The following is a 21,019-nucleotide window of genomic DNA, read 5'->3' on the forward strand; positions in this document are numbered from 1 at the left end:
GTAATATACATTGGAGACCTCCAGAGTGTGACAGACAATCAAGTGAGGGATGCAGGGATGGAAAAATGTGTTTACACTGGAGCGTCCCTGTATATGGCATAATGTGATTATTCTCAGCAAGAGAAGCCAAGTACTCTTGTAGATATGATACCTTTTAATGGCTAACAAAAAACATGATGTTATAGCAAGCTTTCAAACCTACTTAGGGTCTTTCATCAGACATAATAGAATAGATCTGAAGACGCATACATATATATACATATACACATGAAAAGACACAGACACAGTGTGATTAATTTGCACTAAAAACAATACCAGAACAGAATGAGCAGAACCTTAAATGCATAATTAGTCCACTGATAAGGAATGTGAAAGTTTTATGGTCTTTGAATTGGTGTTGGGGGTCACCAGGCCCATGTGTTCTCTCTGCTATAAATTTCTCATAATCGCCAGTCACGCATGAACCCTCTTGAAAAATTTAGGCCTGTGCTGAACGTGTCAAAGATGCTTATAAACTTGTACTCCCAAATTCTTTTATAACATAGAGCTTTGAAATTGCCTTTTAATATAGTAACTCACACACAATTATTTCTCATTTGGCAAAGAGATATACCTGCAACTCACCAAAACCTCCATGGGCAGTAAAATGGCACGGCAATATGCCAACCTTTTCATGGCAACACTGAAGAGTGACTTTCTGGCGTCCTGCTCCCGCAAACCATTGGCCCACTTCCGGTACATTGATGACATCATAATCATCTGGACCAACACTCAACAAGAACTAATAAAATTCCATGAGAGATTCAATGCATTCCACCCCACCATAAACCTGACATTAAGCTACTCGTATATAGAAATTAACTTTTTGGACACCACCATAAAAATTTCAAACAATTCAATACAGACATCCCTATACCAAAAACCGATTGATTGGCTCACATACCTCAGATGGGACAGTTTCCATCCTAAAGACATCAGTAGACAAAGTCTATTGTCTACAGCCAGGCCATCGGATACAACCAGATTTGCTCCAACCCAGCAGACATAGATGAACATTTACAGCATCTGAAAAGAACCTTTTTAAATCAGGGCCACCATACCACCTCAATTGATGACCAAATCACCAGAGCCACCAGGATATCCAGAAAACAACTACTCCAATACACAGAGAAGGAAGGAAAAGGTCATGTACCTCTAGTAGTGATTTACAATCTGCAGCTAGAGGTACTAAGGAAAACTGCAAGGAAACTCCATTATACCCTTCACAAGGATGACCATTTGAAAACCATATTCCTGCGCTGACACACAAAAAGGAACTTAGACCTGCAATGTAAGGAGCTGTAAGACCTGCTCACATGTACTGACTGCGGACAGGATACGCATCCCCAACACACAGCAGGACTATAAGATCCCGAGGACATTCTCATTTTCCACATCCAATGTTGTCGGGCTCTCTATGTTGGAGAAACAGGACAAAAACTAAAAACGATGATGAGATCTCATCGCCATACAATTAAAGAGAGAAGTACAGAATTAGCTGCGGCTGAGCATTTTTCTAGTCACGGACACAATATAGAATATATGTAAGTTACTATATTAGAAGGCAACTTCAAATCTGTACGTCATAAAGGAATTTGGGAGTACAAGTTTATAACCATCTTTAACACTTTCAACACAGGAATAAATTTTTCAAGAGGATTCATGCGTGACTGGCAATTATGAGAAATTTATAACAGAGATAACACACAGGCCTGGTGACCCCCAAACACCAATTTAGAGCCAATAAAACTTTCATGTCCCTTATCAGTGGACTAATTAAGTATTTAAGACTCTGCTCATTCTGCTCTGGTATAGTTTTTAGTGCAAATTAATCACACCATGTCTGTGCCTTTTCATGTGTATATGTATATATATATGTATGCGTCTTCAGATCTATTCTATTTTTCCTGATGAAGGACCCTAAGTAGGTTCGAAAGCTCGCTATAACAACATGTTTCTGTTAGCCATTTAAAGGTGTCATATCTACAAGTTTACCTGGTTTCTCTTGCTGAGAACAATCACATTTTGCTCTACTGACTAACACTGTATACAACTTTTTTCTTTTTTGTAAATGGCATGTGCTTGCATTAGTTTTCTTTCCATCTTTTAGATGTTTCCATTTAGATCCTGTATGAAAAAAAGACCCTGACTGAACTGTTTGTACTTATGTCTCTTCTCATTAGAGATGAGCGAGCATACTCGCTAAGGACAATGGCTCGATCGAGCATTGTCCTTAGCGAGTATCTACCCGCTCGCCAAAGAAGGTTCGGGTGCCGACGCGGGTGACAGGTGAGTTGCGGCAGTGAGCAGGAGGGAGCGGGGGGGAGAGAGAGATCTCCCCTCTGTTCCTCCCCGCTCTTCTACGCCGCTTCCTGCCCGCCGCCGGCAGCCGAACCTTGTCTCTCGAGCGGGTAGGTACTCGCTAAGGGCAATGCTCGCTCTAGCAATTGCCCTTAGCGAGTATGCTCGCTCATCACTACTTCTTATGTATGTTTGTCCAAAAATGTAAGCAAAACAAACTCCTCACACATACCATTCATTTATATGGGATGCAAAAATACATGAGTTTGTATTGGTTCAGTCAGGATCAAAAATTGTAATTAAAAATCTGACTCAGTGCTTATGTGAACATAAAGTCAAGATAAATAAGATAAAAACAATACTCAAAACCCCCCAAAACAACACTAGTGTGAACAGGCTTCAAAGCTAGCAATACATCTAAAGTTCATTATGTCTTATCCAAACGGTCAATGATGATGATTTTATCTAGTTCTGATTGTTTTCTTGTTCAGAATACTTCAGAATTCTGTATAAGTTTTGGTAAATGCTATGACCCACATTTATGAAGCACTGTTTTGTGTTTTTTTCAATAAAAATAACTACATGCAATGTGTGCCCATAAATTATTGTTATCAATGTTCTAACATGTATGGGAATATCCCTACCCTACACCAAAAAATGGGTGGAGCGATCCAAAGTTGGTGCGTGAAAATATTTATAGGGTTCAAATGGATACATGAGCATTCATTTTTGATGGAAGTTGAAAGGAGGTGCTGCCAACCGGGTGTAGGAATCTCATTGTTGTCTTCAGTTGGACTGATGAAGAGGCTACTCACCTTGTAATGCGTTTTATTGCTGGTGTTTTAATGAATAAAAAAACATTGTCCTTCATTGATCAGTTATGAGTATTTTTATTGGAAGGTTGCGCCATGCACTAGGTTTTCCTGTTTCATTCAGTTACATACAAGCCTCTACATCCACTCATCAGGGTAGGGCATCCACCTTGTTGGCACATCCTTACAAAATACTCTACCCTGATGGCAGATATGGGATAGATAAATCAAGGTATTCAATTTCAACATGCCCCTTCCTTTTGTTCTTAGGGAGATAAACCTCCGCTAGAGGTGTCTAGCTGTTGCTTACTCCTTAGTTTGTCGTGTAGAACACAAGCCTACTTTGCCAAGTCAAGCATGCATGTGTAAGGGGGTAAAGAGGAAATAGCTGTAGGCTGAATAAGCTTTGACCTACAGCTCTCTAATGTCTATGGCAAGCTTTATTGTGTTTAATCTCATGTAATTGGTAGTGATCATGAGCGGAGTTAATAATTCAACCATATTAATAAAATGGAACTTTTTGAAAGGCTGCAAAGGAAATCTTTGTGGCATGCCACAGGCAGGCTGGTATAAAATGTAAGCCACAGAACTCAACCAAAACCATCACACCTCCAAAAACGGCGAAGAAATAAAGTAAGTGACACAGAATAAAGCCAAACATGATAAATGTGGTTACATGTTGTTACAGAAAATACATGTTACAAAATAATGTCAATGTACAACATTTCTCACAAGAAATGCTTTCCATAAGAAATAACATTCATCTCATGAGAAATATCTTTTTCTGTATGCCCCTTTCTTAATGATTAGTAAAATCACAAAAATAATCCAAAACTTTCATAACAGTGAGGTGACCTTTTTGTAGCTATAGTCAAGCTTAACAAAAGTATACAGAGTAGAAGTGCCTACATTAGAGGCCAAGGTAAACACAACCATAGTATACTGACATTATCTTCCTATACATAAGATACAGCCTGTATAGCCAATAGACTAAGGGACTTTTCACACAGGCAGGATTACCATGTATACTCGAGTATAAGCCTAGTTTTTCAGCACATTTTTTTGTGCTGAAAAAGCCCCCCTCGGCTTATACTCGAGTCAGGGAAGGGTTTGTAAAAAAAAAAGAAAACCTCCATACTCACTTCCCAGCCGGCGTCTGTGTACTCGGCGGTGGTGCGGCAAGCTACTTGAATTCCTGTGTTCCCGGCGGCAGTGCGGTAAGCTGCTGGAAATCTCCCCGCTGTCATCCCCCACCGTCCTCTCTGCTCGGCTCTGTCATCCCCCGCCTTGAACGCTATGATTGGGTCGAGCGCCAGCCAATCACATCCAGCGCTCGATCATTCACAGCCAATCGCAAGCTGCTTTAGAATTCTCCCCGCTGTCAACTCTCTGCTCGGCTTTCAAATCCCCCGCCGTCAGCGCTGTGTAAGTAAGCGCTGTAATTGGATCGACTGCCGGCTGTTATTGGCTGGCACTCAACCAGCGCTTACTTACGCAGTGCTGACAGAGATGACAGAGCTGAGCAGAGAGGACGGCAGGGATGATAGCGGGGAGAATTCACGCAGCTTGTTGCACAGACACAGACGCCGGCTGGGAGGTGAGTATGGAGGTTATTTTTTTACCCAGTATATACTCGAGTGTAGCTAGGCTTATACTCGAGTCAATAAGTTTTCCCAGTTTTTTGTGGTAAAACCTATTGACTCGGCTTATACTCGGGTCGGCTAATACTCGAGTATATACGGTACTCCACCAGCATGCGTCTCAAGACACAGTTTAAGTTGCTGCGGCAAAAGTCCGCATCAAGATCCGTGGGTCGAACTGCAGATTTTGATGCAGAATTGAAGGCAGATTAAGGTCAGTTTCAAATGGCCGATAAAATTACGTAAGATTCATGCACTGTGAGACGCACTAAACTCGCACGAATATGAACCCCATTCTTTTGAATGGAGTCATATACATGAGCAATTTGTTTTCCTGCACCGCATCACAAACATGTTCTGACTTTTCGCATTCCTCAGAATAATAATCTTTTTTTGTATAGCGCCAACTTCTTCCACAGTGCATCGCCCATTGATTTCAATGGAAGGTTTAATGCCTCGCATGGCTCTAACATGTCGTGCGATGTGCATGCAAGTCTGATGTAAGGTTTCCCATTGAACTCAAGAGGAATCACTTCTGCTCCTCTATCGCGCAGGAAACATGTGCAAGAGGATTAGAACTTCACTGATGTGGGGGGGGGGGGGTTGCCTGAAAAACACCTCGCATTCACAGGTACATCACACGTTCACGAGCGCAATATCAGGCCGAGTATCACTGCCTGATATTATGCTCGCCCCGTGTAGGAAGCCTAAGGATGCTTTCACATGGGTGGAATTATTCCGCAAGAAGGTTGTGAATCTGTACTCATGGGAAATATTCAACACCAAAATCTGCAATGAATAACATGCGGATTTTTATGCAGAATGAAAATTGCAACAATTCAGCAATAAAATCCACATTTACACCAATGGATTTTGATGCAGAATTCTGCAACCTCACATTGCAAAATGTTCATGTGGAATAATTCTGCTCAAAAAGCACCCTAAAGCCATTTTCAATTCTACACCAAGGAGCTCAGCATTTACCGCATTTTGTGGGGCACTTTGCAGACTAATTCCACCTGTGTAGAAGGTCCTTACTGCAAAATATTCTGCAACAAAAACCTGCACTCCTAACGTGCGGATTTTGATGCAGAAGTGAAAATACCCGAACCCTGTTAGCAATTTGACCTCTAAATCAACAGTTAGCAGTGCAGATTTTGGTGCAGAATTCCAGAATGGCATATTCTGCAATGTTGTTGCAGAATCCACTGTCCCTTGTGAAAGGTCCTTTTGGGTGCTTTCACACAGGAAGAATTAACCCGCAATATGCACCAAAAGACAGGCAAAGGGCGGCTGCAGGTGAGCTTATGCACAAATACGGTCGCCTCAGCACAACATATTTGCGCAGCGTTTGAGATTGATTTGCGTGCGTATTGGCGTATAGAACTGTACTTTTTTGTGCACGCAGGGCCTGTTCATATGCACGCAATACATCCTTGCCCTGATTTAAAAGTATATTTATTTAATGAAGTCCAGATATATTCTTTTCCCCATGGTTTTGTGCAGCGAATATGAACCCCATTCTTTTGAATTGGGTCATAGACATTAGTAATTTTTATTTTGTGCATCACGACATTCGCTCAAAACGCCTCGCCCATTCTTTATGAAGGGGCTGGCAAAAACATTGCACAGCATGTGAGGTGCTTGCTAAGGTAATGTCATGCAAGGTTTCCCATTGAAAACAATGGGAAGCACTTGCTGAACCTACTTTCCTGAAGGAATACAAGGCAGTTTTAGCACAAACATGCCTCGCATCCACAGGGAAATCGCACGTTCCCGAGCGCAATATCGGGCCACGTTTCATGCCCGATTTTCCGCTCACCCATGTGAATTGAGCCTTAATCTGCTGCTAAGGAACCCACCGGTTTATCTGCGGATTTTATGAAAGAATTAAGTCATATGGAATTCTGCATTAAAATCCGCCCAGAGGCTGTGGGTAATGCGAGCTAATTCCGCCCTTGTGAAAGCCCTCTAATTATTTTATATTCATGTAGTCAGCAGAATGGATGATCCTAATAAAATATGACTTGGAGGAAATGTGTGCCTTTGTCTGAACATCCTAGCATGTAATTCATGAAGAACATGTTGTTTTGGGGAAAAAAATCCTTACATAGGGGATCAGATTGACATTGCAGACCCCATAAACTAATAATAATAGACCTGAGAAGTGGGGATCACTCACTTTATTTACCATGTTGGACACCAAACGAGTCTTCCTGGAGATACCTCTCATGTAGTTGATTTATGGCTCAACTTGTAATTTATAACCATTAGTTTAATTGCTATGAGCACTTTTACTTACCTGGGCGAGGTCTCCTAATAAATATACAAGGCACTTCATTTATAATCCTGCTCCAAAGTGTTTGCCGTCCTCATTTCATTCCTCTCATTCCAGTCACTGGCAGTAGAGTTTTCTGAATATCATCACTTCATATGGATAGGATGCTAGAATACTTCTTCTCAGCCATGTGTTGTAAATCAGGGCATCTTATCTACAGCTAGTGCACTGCTGGCCCTATTGGTTCAGTGCTGGCAAAGATTATCTAAATCATTTCTAATGCCTCACTACTGCTGTGCAAATGATTTCCTATTATTTAGATGTATCCCTACATAGCATGTTGCCATTCTATAATGTACACTTGTTCAGTGTCTGGTGGAATGTATAACATTTGAAGAGGTAGCTGATTTTTGATTGCCGTGCTTAACACAGTTGGGTCCTTATAATGCACTTAAATATTTGCAGAAAACTGTTGTGCGGTTTTGTGCAGATATTAAATGTGTGCGTGTGCTTGTTAGGGCAGCTTCAGACGAACGTATTTGCACATTTTTCCACACTCAAAACTTGCATGCGCAATATGCCAAGAATAGAACCCATTGATATCAATGCGTTCGTTCTCATTAACATTTTTTGCAAGCGCAAAGAAATAGGATCTGCTCTATTTTCCTACATATTTACTCACCAATGGCCCAATAAAAGTCTATCGGAGGTGCGCAAAATGCAAGAGGATGCGTGAAACACTGCGCAAAACCACAGGGAAAACAACACATTTGGACCTCATTAAATCGGGGCAAGGGGGCTTTGCATGCACATGTGAACAGGCCCTGCATGCGCAAAAACTTCAGTACTATGCGCAAACAAAACAAAGTCGTCCACTGTGCAAATATGTTGCGCTGATGAGTGCGTAATTATGCATACGGTCATCTGAAACCGCCCTTACTGGGATTGGCGCAGCCATGGTTTACATGCACCTTCACCTTTAATTTATTTGTTGGAAGTACAGACTTTTGTTTTATGTATGTATTGCATTTGTGTAAGAGTGGCTGCCTGCATGTGTCATGCACTCCATTTACCCATCTGTCCCAGATGCTTAAGTGATAGTATATAGCCAAGTATCCAGCTTTTCCATCCATGTTAAGGCTTTTTAGTCCAAAGAAACGTGTCTATGCAGCCAGGAACCCATCCATTAAGGTTTGCCTGGACGTGGCGGATGAGCCCACATAATTTGATCAATTTATTGCATTTTTATGTGGTTTGTATTAACAACAGTTATTCAGTTTTGTGCAGATATTAAGTGTGCATGAGTGCTGAAGTGTGTGTTTGTTACTGGGATTGTCGCAGCCATTGCTTATGTGCACTTTCACATTTAGTTGTTGTAAGTTTGGACTTTTGCTTTTGTTGTGGGTTCTTATAATGAATCCTCAGATCGGCACCATCCGAACATGTGGGAGTGGCCAGTTTCAGATGAACATATTATAGCACATCCGTAATACGGATCACCACAGTTGTAATGTCATCTGTATTACAGATGACATTACAACTGTATGTCAACAGTATTTCATTAGTACTTGATCTGCATTTGCCTCAATATATTTTATTTTCTACTAGGCAAATACTGATCTGTATTTGCCCAATAGAAAAGAGTAGCAATACGGAGACAAGTATAGGAAAAATAGGTCATGCTGCAGTTTTAAAAAACCGCCGTGGAAATCACAGCCATGTTAATAGATACATAGATTTACATTAGCTCTGTATTGCAGTCAGCAAAACATGGACCAAATATGAAGCTAGTATACTTTCATCTGAAAGTGACCTGTTTGTGTATTAAAGGAGCCCATTTTCACCCTTTATAGTGATCCTTGATAAATGCTATGTACTAGGTTACTAGGTGTAAAAACACTGTATATAATGTAGCACATAATCATAAATAAATAAACAAAGTAAATGTATCTCTGACAAGGAGACCTTGGCTAAACCACAACACAAAACAAAGCGATTCCAGAACTACTTGTACCATACAATAGGCAAATTTTGAAGGCTTCCACTTCATGACAATGTTCAGGCCTGGGATCAGATAGGTGATTCTTAAATTCTATTTAATCGCTAGTATCCCTACAATTTCCAGGAATTAATAATTGCTAATCAGCTTCCTCCAGCCACAACACTGAAGAGCTCCATGTGTTAAAGTGAGGGATCAGCTATTGTCCTCTGGATTGCTATACCCATCCAATGCAAAAAAAAAAGGAGGGGGGGCTGGAAGCTGTAGGAATATAATGGGACCCTTTACAGAAGCATTATCTCAAAATGGCTACCAGGGAGGTGTGCTCTGCTCCCAGCAATATGATACAATTGAATAGAGCTTGCTGCAAGCATCTGTGCTATGGTACTGAAGAACATGCACATGTCGCTGAGGCAAACAGCAGGACATTGCATTTTTTTCTGCTACTACATCTTTCCTAAAAAGAATTATCTCTCCAGTGAATCTTAGATATGAAAATCCATAGACTTTCCCTAGAAGACAATGGTTGATGGGGTTCATTTATTATTGCTGGGCCTAAAATGGTTAATTCTGAGGTTTCTTTAGCAGCCCAATAAAATAAATCAATCTTTGCTTTTTCTTTTCTTAACCCTGTTTGAATTGATTATGTTGAAAAGCACTTAAAGTCCTCGGCAGCTGCACTGCAGAATGTCTGGTGTTATAGACCATTAAATACTGGAGCAATAGATTTACATGTATCTATTAAGTAAATACTAACTAGCTGTGAGTAATGACAAGGGGTGTAAGGAAACTGCAAAATAGGGGTACAGTGATCTACAGTACAGTCAATGGTAATGAGGATGAGTGTGTGTGTGTGGTTTAGGTATAGCAGCTGTACAACACATGATTAATGGTAAAGTGGGTATTTAATCCTGTTTGTTGACTGTCATACATTGTAGGTATGGCCATTTGTGGTTGGGATGGTATAGTTAATCAATTGACTGGTAGGGAGGGCTCCTCTCCCACACACCGCATTGTTTGCCCTTGTAGTGTGTAGGATGTTATTGCACATAGTACAGGGAGAGATGCTGAGATGAGGAAACATGGAGCTTTCACATAGCTGTAATCAGCAGAGCCTCTAACTTATTTAACCAATTCATTGCTGCAAGGGCCAAGAGTGAGAGCTGAACCCTCTGGCAGGAAAAGAAGTTTTAATTAACTGCAAAATCAGGACACAATGTTGCATTATGCCTGGCACATGTACTGCTGCTGCATACACTTAACCTATTTTCTCTCTTCACATTTACATTTCTTGGTTTCTTACGCATTTTGCAGTTTCTTATAAGATGTTTTTTTATTTGAGAGATCTTGTAACCTGAGTCCTTCTAAGGGACCTTTCACACAGGACGGAATTAGTCTGCGTGGACAGTTCTGCATTACAATGTTATACCTAGGGGCTTAAATTCCGTACCTGTTAAGATCTTCAAAACCGTAAGATTAAATTCTGCAGCGGAAAAAACTTTCTGCTGAGGAATTAAGGACATTTTGCAGAATTGTTGTTGTCGCTTTCTAACATACAGGAGATGTAATTATGTAGTTAAAGCCTGCGTAAAAAAAACGCAAGAAATTCTGAAAAATGTCCAGCAGAACACATTCTGTGTATAAAATCGTAACAAAATCCACACTACTTGAGAAAATCTGCATCTGCATTGCATGCTGAGGACAATTTAGTCCAGTCTGAAAGGTCCTTTGGCCACTTTCACACAGCGGTGTTTGTATCAGTGTTTTGCATCAGTATTTGTAAGCCAAAGTCAGGAAAAGGTCCTAAAACAGAAAAGGGGTAAATCTTTCCACTATGCCATTTCCAAATGAGTGTAATTTTTGCTTCTTATTAGGTCTGTGTTGATGGTACTGTAATACAAATTTAATATAAATCTAAAGGGCTAATCACCTGGCCATATTTTATGGACATTTTTCAAAAACGCAGCACGCACTATTTTTTGTTTATTTGCTTTCATATCTGTATTCTTCTCTGTTGGGCAAATACAGATCAGTATTGACCCAATAGCAAATAATAAAAATACGGAGGCAAATATGGATTAAAAATTGATAACATATAGATGTAAAGTCTCTTGAAACACATCCATAATACAGATCTGTATTATGGTTGTGTTTTCATATGCTCATCTGAAACTAGCCTTATAATTTCTCTCTGTAGGTTCCATTCTTGATTTTAGCTTACTGATGCAAAACACTGACTCAAATACTGACATGTAAAAGTAGCCCTAGGATGAATCCTTGTGTTCATTAAATCACATTTTTTAGATAAAGAGCATCAATAACTATTAGATAGATAGATAGATAGATAGATAGATAGATAGATAGATAGATAGATAGATATGAGATAGATAGATAGATAGATAGATAGATAGATAGATAGATAGATAGATAGATAGATAGATAGATAGATAGATAGATAGATAGATAGATAGATATGGAGAGTGAGGGAAAGAGATAAATGAGTAACCCTGTGGAAATTATATACTGTATTGTATTACTTCAATTTTGCCTGCATACTGTATAAACCAACATTTCTGAGTCTGCATATATGCTTCTAGGAATAGTCTGCAAAAATAGATAAATTGCCTTTTATTTCCTTTTAGGCATCTATGAATCCTATAGAGTCCCATGCAACATCACAGAAAACACATGCTATTACCATTGCCAAATTAAAAACTCAGCTTTAGCACATTCTTACCAATGACTTTTTATTCCTTCAATAGAAGCACGTGTGCAGCTATATATAGCTATAATAGTATGTATTCACTATCATTTACTACTTGTATCTATTTATCCATAAATCTATCTATCTATAATATTATGCAATAATGGTAAATATATGTTTCTCGGCCACCTATCTGTCATTACAACACACTAACAAAGCATTAATCCACTGACTGTTATTGTAGGCTTCTCTGACAAACAATGGGTGAATTAGAACGTTTCCAATTTACTCAGAATCAATTGAAATAATAAGAACAAGACACAGAATATTCGCAGTCAGAATTGTAAATGGATTTTATTGGGACAATAACTGTACAGTAATGCTCATTGCTGTGCTTTCCCTGCAATTTGGACTCCTTGGCTCTGGCGGGTTCATTTTCGTTCATTTTCGAGTGCTCTCAGTCTGTGTTTTCCTTATTTGCAGAACATTAAGGGTCAGATCTTTCCTAGGAGGAGGGAATGTGATCTGTTGTCACAGCTCAGGAGTAGGAGTCGTGTTCTCCAAACAAACAGGAATGCGTAGGAAGAGGATCACTCTGAGTACAAAATGATGACTCCTAATAATAACTGCGGGCTCCTCATTCATCTCCACATCAGCCAATGTCCATAAATAAAATAAATCCTTTCTATCATTAATAATTTTATTATTTATTAACCCTACTATGGGCCGTACCCTGTAAACCAATTGCCATTGTGTGAAAGCCCTTTAACGCTGAAAAACAATGGGCTCTCATCATACGTTTTGTTTAGTTTTTTTTTTGTTTTTTTTCATGGTGATTGTCATTTTTTTCTTTTTTTTTAATTATTATTCTTTTTTTTAAATTGATAACCCCTTGAATTTCAAATGTACATCTAATATACAAAGAATTACAATGAAAGCCACAAAAAACTATGAACCGAGCAGTGAACGGGTTATTGCAATTTGCAAACACTCTGGGATGGAAAACTCACAGGACAGAAAACATTAAGGATGGTATTAGGTGCATTGATAGTGAAAAAAAATCATGATCCTATATTGCAGCTAGTGTCGGGCATAATTCTGCCACCCTCTAGTTGCCTTGTCTATTGAAACAACATTTCAGATATAGTTTATTCTAAATACTGCTGGAATGGATCTAGACAAATAATAACAAAATAATAACTTTTCAAAATGTCAGATGCCCGTTGTGATTCACTACATTGTATTTTCTGCCTTTAATTAACCCATTACATAAACTAGACACACCAGCCACAGTCACTACTGATCATTGGGACTAATCTCTCACCTAATAGTGGAAATAATCATGTAGCACAATGGACTTAAATCATTCTTCCAAGTTTTTAGAGAGCGAAAAATTCCACATATTCACATAAATACAATAAGACAAGGATAAATAATTAATAATTCATGGTACAAAAAAAGTTGTGTTGCGTCTAAAATAATAATAATAATAATAAATAGGTGCCACATAGCTGAATGCAATTCCAACATCACTAAATAATTCATAAATAAAAATCTCATATGCAAGTTATTTCCCCATCATTACAATTTGGTACAAAAAGAAAGAAAAATAATAAAAAAACTGCATGACTCTGGCTAATGCTAATCTAGACTTACCTTCAAGTACATCATTAATAGTCTATATTGTGCCTTACTTTGCAGTTTATTGCACTGTCATGCTTTAAGAATACTTATAAGGTTCCTTCTCATGGACATAAAGCTGCTTCATGATAAGACATTCCTTATAGCAGTTGGCACTCACAATAAGGATCCTAACAATGTTCTTGCAGAAAAATTGAGGTAATTAAAAGGAGAACAACAGTTATCTTCTCTCTTTCTCTTCATCCCACGTGTGATAGTTACAAATGCGTTAGCTTGGGTGCTTCTGGCATCCTTCCCTGAGTCGTATGATGAGAAGTTAGGTCTGTATATGTGGGATGTGGGTCACAAGGTCCATGGTGATGGTTGCCTGGAATCTGTGCAGCGCAGCTGTAGTCCACACTGGCAGATGATGGGTGAGAGAGGTGACCCACATTAAACATAGGACCAGAAGCTGGCATGGAATCCACAAAGTTCCCTCCAACATAAACAGGGCTGCCTTGTAAATTGGGATTGGCAAAGCCGCTGTTGCTCTGCATGGGGTGGTGCTCATACTCTGCACCAGGGTACCTTTTCTGCTGGGGTAGGCAACTGCTCAGGGGAGCCGTGTAAGCTGCCAGGCCATACATGTTTTGCTGGGATTTGGCAAATGATGTTGGTGAGGGAGCGTCATAGCTGAGGCTATTAACGGTGGGCAGTTGACTTGAGTATCCTATGTGGCTGGAGCCACTAAGTGGAGGGCTGCGATCTGGAGATTGTCCTGCTGGAGAATGCATGATCCCTTTAGCTTTCTGGTCCTTCTTGTATTTCATCCTGCGGTTCTGGAACCAGATCTTGATCTGGCGTTCGGTCAGGTTCAGCAAATTGGCCATTTCCACTCTGCGTGGGCGACAAAGGTACCGGTTAAAGTGGAACTCCTTCTCCAGCTCCACTAGTTGCGCACTGGTATAAGCTGTGCGCACTCTTTTAGACGAGGGTCCTGTCGGGCTCTTCTCCTCGCAGTTGTCTCCTGGGTTCAGAATCAAAAACACAAATTCATTAACTCCAATGAATATAACAATCATTTTACTTCCATCAGCAAATACTTCACAACACAAGTCCACAGAGCAGCAAATCCTGCAGTCGGGATGCCAAATTATAAACTATGCATTGTGCTGGCTACAGAGCATTCCTTCTGTAAGGGTTAATAGTTAACCATTTGTAACCATCAGCCTTTTTTCTCATTCATTTACTAAATTTGCTCTAAGGCATAGTCAGGCTTTACATTATTGGAGAATGTATGTTGATACATGTAATAAACTAAATTGTGCACATGCAAGAATTATTAATTTATCTTAGGGAAATATTACACATACATCAGCATATTAATAATAAAATTAAACTGTTGCACCAACTGGCAGAATTCTGATTACTTCCAATAAAGTTATTTATATACAGAACCACTTTGTAGGCATACATAATTGCGGATCCCTAATCAATGATATTTTCACAAAAGTGAAGGACAGTTTTTGGAATTTTCTGACTATATATGCTTGTCTGAAAGCAAATTTTGGTTTAACAATGCAATAGGCTATGATAATAGATAGATAGATAGATAGATAGATAGATAGATAGATAGATAGATAGATAGATAGATAGATAGATAGATAGATAGATAGACTGACTAAGGGCTCAGTCAGACGGGTGTTTTGATGTGCGTTTATTCACGTGTAAAAAAGATCGCACTGTGCGCATTTAAAAAAACGCGTGACCATGTCCATTGCCACCTATTTGTTCTATCTTTGGTAGGTGCGAAATTTTATGCGCATGTAAAATTCGGACATGTATTCGCTGCCATTAAAAAGCATTGGTTCTATATAGATGCGGATCGCAAACGCAAGTAACATGCGCACATAAAACGCCCATCTGACTGAGGCCTAAAATAATGGCACATGGTTGTTATTTTCTATATATGTCTATATTTGTCCTGCCTTCAAGTTCCTCCCCACAGTCCCTCATTTTTGTTCCACCTCAGTATTTCCCCCCTTGTACAAATATATGAGTAGTTTATATTGCACAAAGATGGGATTAGTATTGGCCTTGTTGTCTTGGGCACTACATCACATGGCCTTCACATTCTTTCTCCTTCCATAGAAATAATTGCAATTTCCATATGCATTACTATTTTCTCTTTCTTCAAATATTTTTTATGAGATATCCTGACCATATTATGCAATTAATAGAATACCAATGGATTGTGTTATTTTATGCATTTGGTTTATAGATCCAGTTTTTTGTATACAGTCATCCACCGAAAACATCATAATCTGTTGAGCTGATTACAAGTTGCTTCCACAAGATATTGGCCATTGAGTTATATACCTGGAGGAGTGCTGCTAGTATTCTTCTGTTTGGCATTTTGTCTTGATTCCTTCATCCAAGGGAATATTTGCTTGGTCATAGTTGGTTGAGAGGAATTAGATGAGCCAGAGGATTTACTCTTTTTTTGTGTTGAGGTATTGCCCTGGCTAGGAGAAGAGGGAGGCAGAGATGGAGCCTGGTGAGTTTGGTCATTCATATTGGTGTTCTGGCTGGCATTCTGATTAGAAGATGTCCTCATGCAGCTGCCACTAATGTCACTAGTTTTATGGTTTGGGGGCCTGATAGCAGATGGTTGAATGGAACATGCTGAACCTGGATAATCATTCTCTAGAGCAGATTGGGAGTAAGTTTGATGACTGGAGCTATAACTGTATGATTCAGGTTTGGCATAGGTGTAACCCCCAAAAAGTCCAGAGTTTTCATAGTAGGCTGTCTTCTGCATCCTGCTGTCTCTGAGTAATAGGGACTCTGCACCCTTATCAATAAGCATTGACCTCTTCTGTCCAGTCTTCTCAGTCTTAACCCTAAAAAAAAGAAAACAGGAATTCCATAAATCTAATCAAAGCATAGATTCCTTGATGCACACATTATCCACTGTGTTTGGATGGGTTTCCATTTTTTATGCAAATTCACCTTCTAGATATATTTAACCAGAAACTCTTCTGATATGTTATCATTAGAACATATGTAACATAGGTATAAAATTGTACTTGAGCTATCTACATAATGGTCCTTATTATGGTTTATTCGCAAGGCCTCATTGTTATCATGTTTCTTTTATGGCATGTATTATTTTTGTGTGAATTATAGCATGTGTTAAATAGTTGTATCATTGCATGTAATATGTGTATAATAGCATGTATTATATGCGAGTGTATATAAACATATGCATAATATGTGTGTATGATTGGATATAGTAAAGGTGTGTATTACAGTGTGTACTGAAAACGTTGTTATTAATGCATATATCATATGTGTGTATTATATCATATATTTTGTTTTATAATAAGTATTATATACTATATGTATGTATGTTTGTGTGCATTGTGTCTGCAGCAAGGATTGTAGTATATCCATGTGTATTATAGCATGTTTTATATATGTGTGCATTATATCATGCATTGTATTTGTTCTAACAAGTATTGTGTATATGTTTACTTTTTGAATGTATTGCCTGTGTATTGTAGCATGCATCATATATGTGCATGTATCAAGGCTCGTAGTATATGTATGTGTATGATAGCCTGGTTTAAATATGTGTGTATTATAGTATGTATTATATATGTGTGCAATGTAGCATATGTTGTCTTTGTATATTATAGCATGCAGCTTTCAACAGTCTTCTAGTTTAAGGCTCAGTCCCAATTGAGAGTTTTACTTGTGGCTTTGGAGTCTCCAAATCCAAACTGGAAGTATTACATGTACACACATTGTAGTGGATCAAATGGTTTTGCTTGGGGTATTAATATTTGTCTCTGCTTCCTTCAACAACTGTTAAACCTCTTCTCTGCAGTGTGATCAAACACACATCACTTCATAGACAGAGAATATGTTTCTACAATATTTCTCAGTGCCCAGGCTTGACTTGCCTTAGAAAATTTGGATAAAGATTAACTTGCCCCTCCACCCTGCAGCTTGGGTGAGCTGCATCTAACTTGATGGATTGAACTGCATTCAGAACCTGAAAAACTAGCAGAAAAAAAACCTCTATGTCCATTGTGAGCCAGGCCTTGAAACTGGCCAGTTAAAATATAACTACTTCTATTCAACATTTTTCTGTTTGATCCATTTGGGGGGAAAATGCAATGTCAGCTTTTGAAAAATTAAATTATTTGAGTTCTTTTTATGAGAGATTTGAGCTAAACTGTGTGTGTTGTGTATTTTCACTGCAAGGTACAAGCAGCCTGCATGTTGTGACAGTAATTGTTTTAATAGTAGCACCATTGCCAATATACAGAAGATTTATTATCTTGTCCATATTAGCATAACGATTGAAAGAAAATGGAAAGCAATTATACAAACAGTATAGTTTAATCACATCAAACTGTAAAGCATAATGCAAGCTCCCCTTTACATTATACTAAGTTACTTCCAGATGATACAGAGTCTAATTTACCTTTTATTTAGTGACTCTTTCAATAGTGCCAAGCCAGCTTTGTACTTGTCACAGGTTTAATTCTAATTTTTACCTTAAAAATTAAGGTCACAATTTATTATTTGCTATTCTGATTACAAGCCCAGTCGGTGTACAATAATATTCCACAATAAACTGATAAGTACAATATTCTGATTATCTCCAGGGGATATATATCTGTTTATAACAACACTGAGTCAATGTGATCTGCATGGTCACATTGTAATATTGGGATATATTCTAAAAGAAAATATAATTCTAGCTGCCATCATACATCCAATGTGGTTAGATATTGTGGAATAAATGAAAGTGAACTTCGATAGTGAGGGGTATGAATTGATTGCATTGGAAATGTGATGCTATCAGCTCTGCACAGCTTCCTGCTGTATTGTCTACACAACACCAACAATACATGGATTCTTCCATAGAATCATATTTAGTAACAGACTGGCAAGAGGCTTATTCTTGTTCAGAAAGATCCAACTGTTACTGAACTCTGCTTGAACCTAAATAAGGAGCAATGTGCAATAAATCACTTGGACAATGGGCAAATGCATTGTGCTTCTTCTTTAACACCACAAGCAAAATACAGATTAAAAAGCAGAAGCCTATAGTATAAATAAATACACTACTGAAATCAACATACATATATAATATGAGCAATATAATGAATCTATAGAAATCTTATAGTATTACATAAGCTGATATATAACCATTGCACAGAGGGCCTTTTCAGATCTCAGACATTACTTTCCTTCTCCTTGCAGCACCATAGTGAGAGAATATTAAATGTTTTGTTTTTTTATTCCGCATTCAAAGAGGGGGTCCAGTTTTCTACGTTTTGCATAGACTGCAAGTTAGGTCAAAGACTAAATCTTTCCTCCAATGAAATCTAATAATCAAAATTAACACTAAAATATATGGGAAATATTTTGCATTAAATATGAGATTTATTCAATATAAGTAGCAGGAGTCTTTTGATTATTAACCAGGCTGCTCCACACAGTGCATATCAATGCACCTGTCATTGGGGTTTGGAGAGAAATTTATGACTTGCTGGTGTTTTACTAAGGGGGGGAAAGATCCCGAGAAGTTTCACAAATGTAAAACAGGCCAAGCGTAGGAGGAAGACAGAAAAGAATCCCCTACTCCGCAAATTTTTCCTTTTTAAAGGCCTGTAGAGCAGAATTATAAAAGCTGCCCCGAGCCCTGTGTGTAACTAGAACTCTGCCAGCACTTTACCAGGACACGCACAAAGTTACCTCCTTTTCCTGGATTGCACAAAAAAATCATAAATCAGAATGGATAAAATAATAGGGCAAAACTTGGATTAAACTTCTGGTCTCATAATGGAGTCTTCATTCATCTTCAGCCTAATGGATCTAATGGGATGCTCTCCACATGTATGTGACGCCCCAAATAGGGTGGAAGATATCATTATATCACCGACAGAATATTTTATCCTTTCTTTGGAAATATATTTGCTTCCTCGGGGGTACGGGCTAATATTTTATATTCGCGCTGTAACTGCAAATATTGTGAGCTCAAATATACAATATTCGGAGATGTTTATATTATTATCAATGTTGTCGCTACTTTTATGGTTATTTTGTTCTGCAGATTGTAAAATAGGAAGATCGTATCAAAAATTAAAAATGCGGTGTCAGGGCCGTTTTACAGGGGAATGAAGGATCTTTCTGCAGAAGATTTCATGATTCCCGGTTATTCCTATCTAGTAAGAATTTTTGCTGATATACCGACATACTGAGTATACATGCATTGCATTGTATACTAGTGCGCTATTGCAGCTCCACCGCTGTGTAGCCTGCAGGGCGCCGCTATAGTTGCGTCATTATAGCATATTATACATCATTTATATTCAATCGCAATTGTAGTCAGGGACTTACCTTGGCGTTCAAGGCTCAGGTCTTGTATCTGACTTTCTTTAGATGGCGCCCTCTTTCCTTATTCCTGCAAATCCCACATAGGCAACTGTAAAATATTAGAATTGCAATGTAATGTATATGATGTATTTATATATGGGCAATGCGTGCAGATTAACAATAGATTACAGTCTTGCAAAACAATAAACATTGTGTGTATATATATAATATATATAGAAAGCTGAATGTTTGTAAATATGAATTAACATCAAATAGTAAATAGAATGTAAAATGATAGTTTTTTACTTGGTTCAAATATCGGTAGCAAAGTTGTCTGTGTACATTGAACATATCACATATATTAATTATAGAATTACAGAGCATGGAAGTCCTAGATCTCAATTTCTAAATACCTAGATGACTGTTACAGGTAACCATGCAGGGTATAGCTCTTAGAAAATGTATATTTTTCTTGATTAAGTAGCTTTAAGGATCCCACACAAAGACAAGCTAGGCCACATAAGAGACAAATTCAGCTACCATAAGCCATTCCAATGACCTTTGGCTTGTATAGTAATAACTCACCACTTAATGAACAACCAAGTGAGCACTGAGCAGTAGCTTCTAGCAGAATAGTGCTAACAACTTTCCTGCAAATCCTCATTATCTCATCTCAAACACCCCATGAAACAAGGTAAAGTAACTGTACAGTAGTGCGGCTTGTATATGAGGATTAGAAAAGAATGGGAACTATGTGGGTCCCTGGTAGGGGCCAGTACCAAAACAGAAGATATTCCCAATTCAGGTGGGCAGAAGCCTATGTTCATTTTATTATTAAACTTGTTTATTGTAACCAAATGTATTTCTAGAAGTAAACAATAATAAATCACATCAAATTGTAAATAATAATAAATAATATGGTAGGCTGTATCATCTGTTGCTCCATCATCCCAACCTCCTACATGTAAATTCCTAGTTCTCTCTGTGTGTTTAAAGTGTGTGTAGATAAATATATTCCAGATCTGTGATTTAATTGTACAATTCCAATCGTATACGATCCTGGTGATTGCCGAAAAACTGTAAAGAAGTGTTAAAGATGGAACGCAGTTAATTATTTGTATATTAATAACATTGTGTGGGCGCAGGTTCACCAAAATTAAAAGAAAAGGGTCTGCTTCAATGTGATTTATGCTGGCCTGGTAACGGCTGCAGGGCAAACAATGCACAGAA

At 38.4% G+C, this 21,019-nt stretch overlaps 1 protein-coding gene across 5 annotated transcripts in view; it reads right to left on the reverse strand.

Moving 5' to 3' along the window:
* Window positions 1–12,099: 12,099 nt before the first annotated feature.
* HOXD3 (homeobox D3) overlaps window positions 12,100–21,019 on the reverse strand; it is a 66,763-nt gene continuing 57,843 nt past the window's right edge. For all 5 annotated transcript variants that reach the window (XM_066575795.1, XM_066575796.1, XM_066575793.1 and 2 more), the window contains 3 exons: window positions 19,814–19,898; window positions 15,773–16,296; window positions 12,100–14,420 (listed from right to left, as the gene is read on the reverse strand). In XM_066575795.1, coding sequence (XP_066431892.1) covers window positions 13,672–14,420; window positions 15,773–16,262 — 1,239 coding nt within the window. In that variant the 5' untranslated portion in view covers window positions 16,263–16,296; window positions 19,814–19,898 and the 3' untranslated portion in view covers window positions 12,100–13,671. The remainder of the gene's footprint in view (window positions 14,421–15,772; window positions 16,297–19,813; window positions 19,899–21,019) is intronic.

Source organism: Eleutherodactylus coqui, chromosome 8 (assembly GCF_035609145.1).
Source record: "Eleutherodactylus coqui strain aEleCoq1 chromosome 8, aEleCoq1.hap1, whole genome shotgun sequence".
Lineage (NCBI taxonomy): Eukaryota > Metazoa > Chordata > Amphibia > Anura > Eleutherodactylidae > Eleutherodactylus > Eleutherodactylus coqui.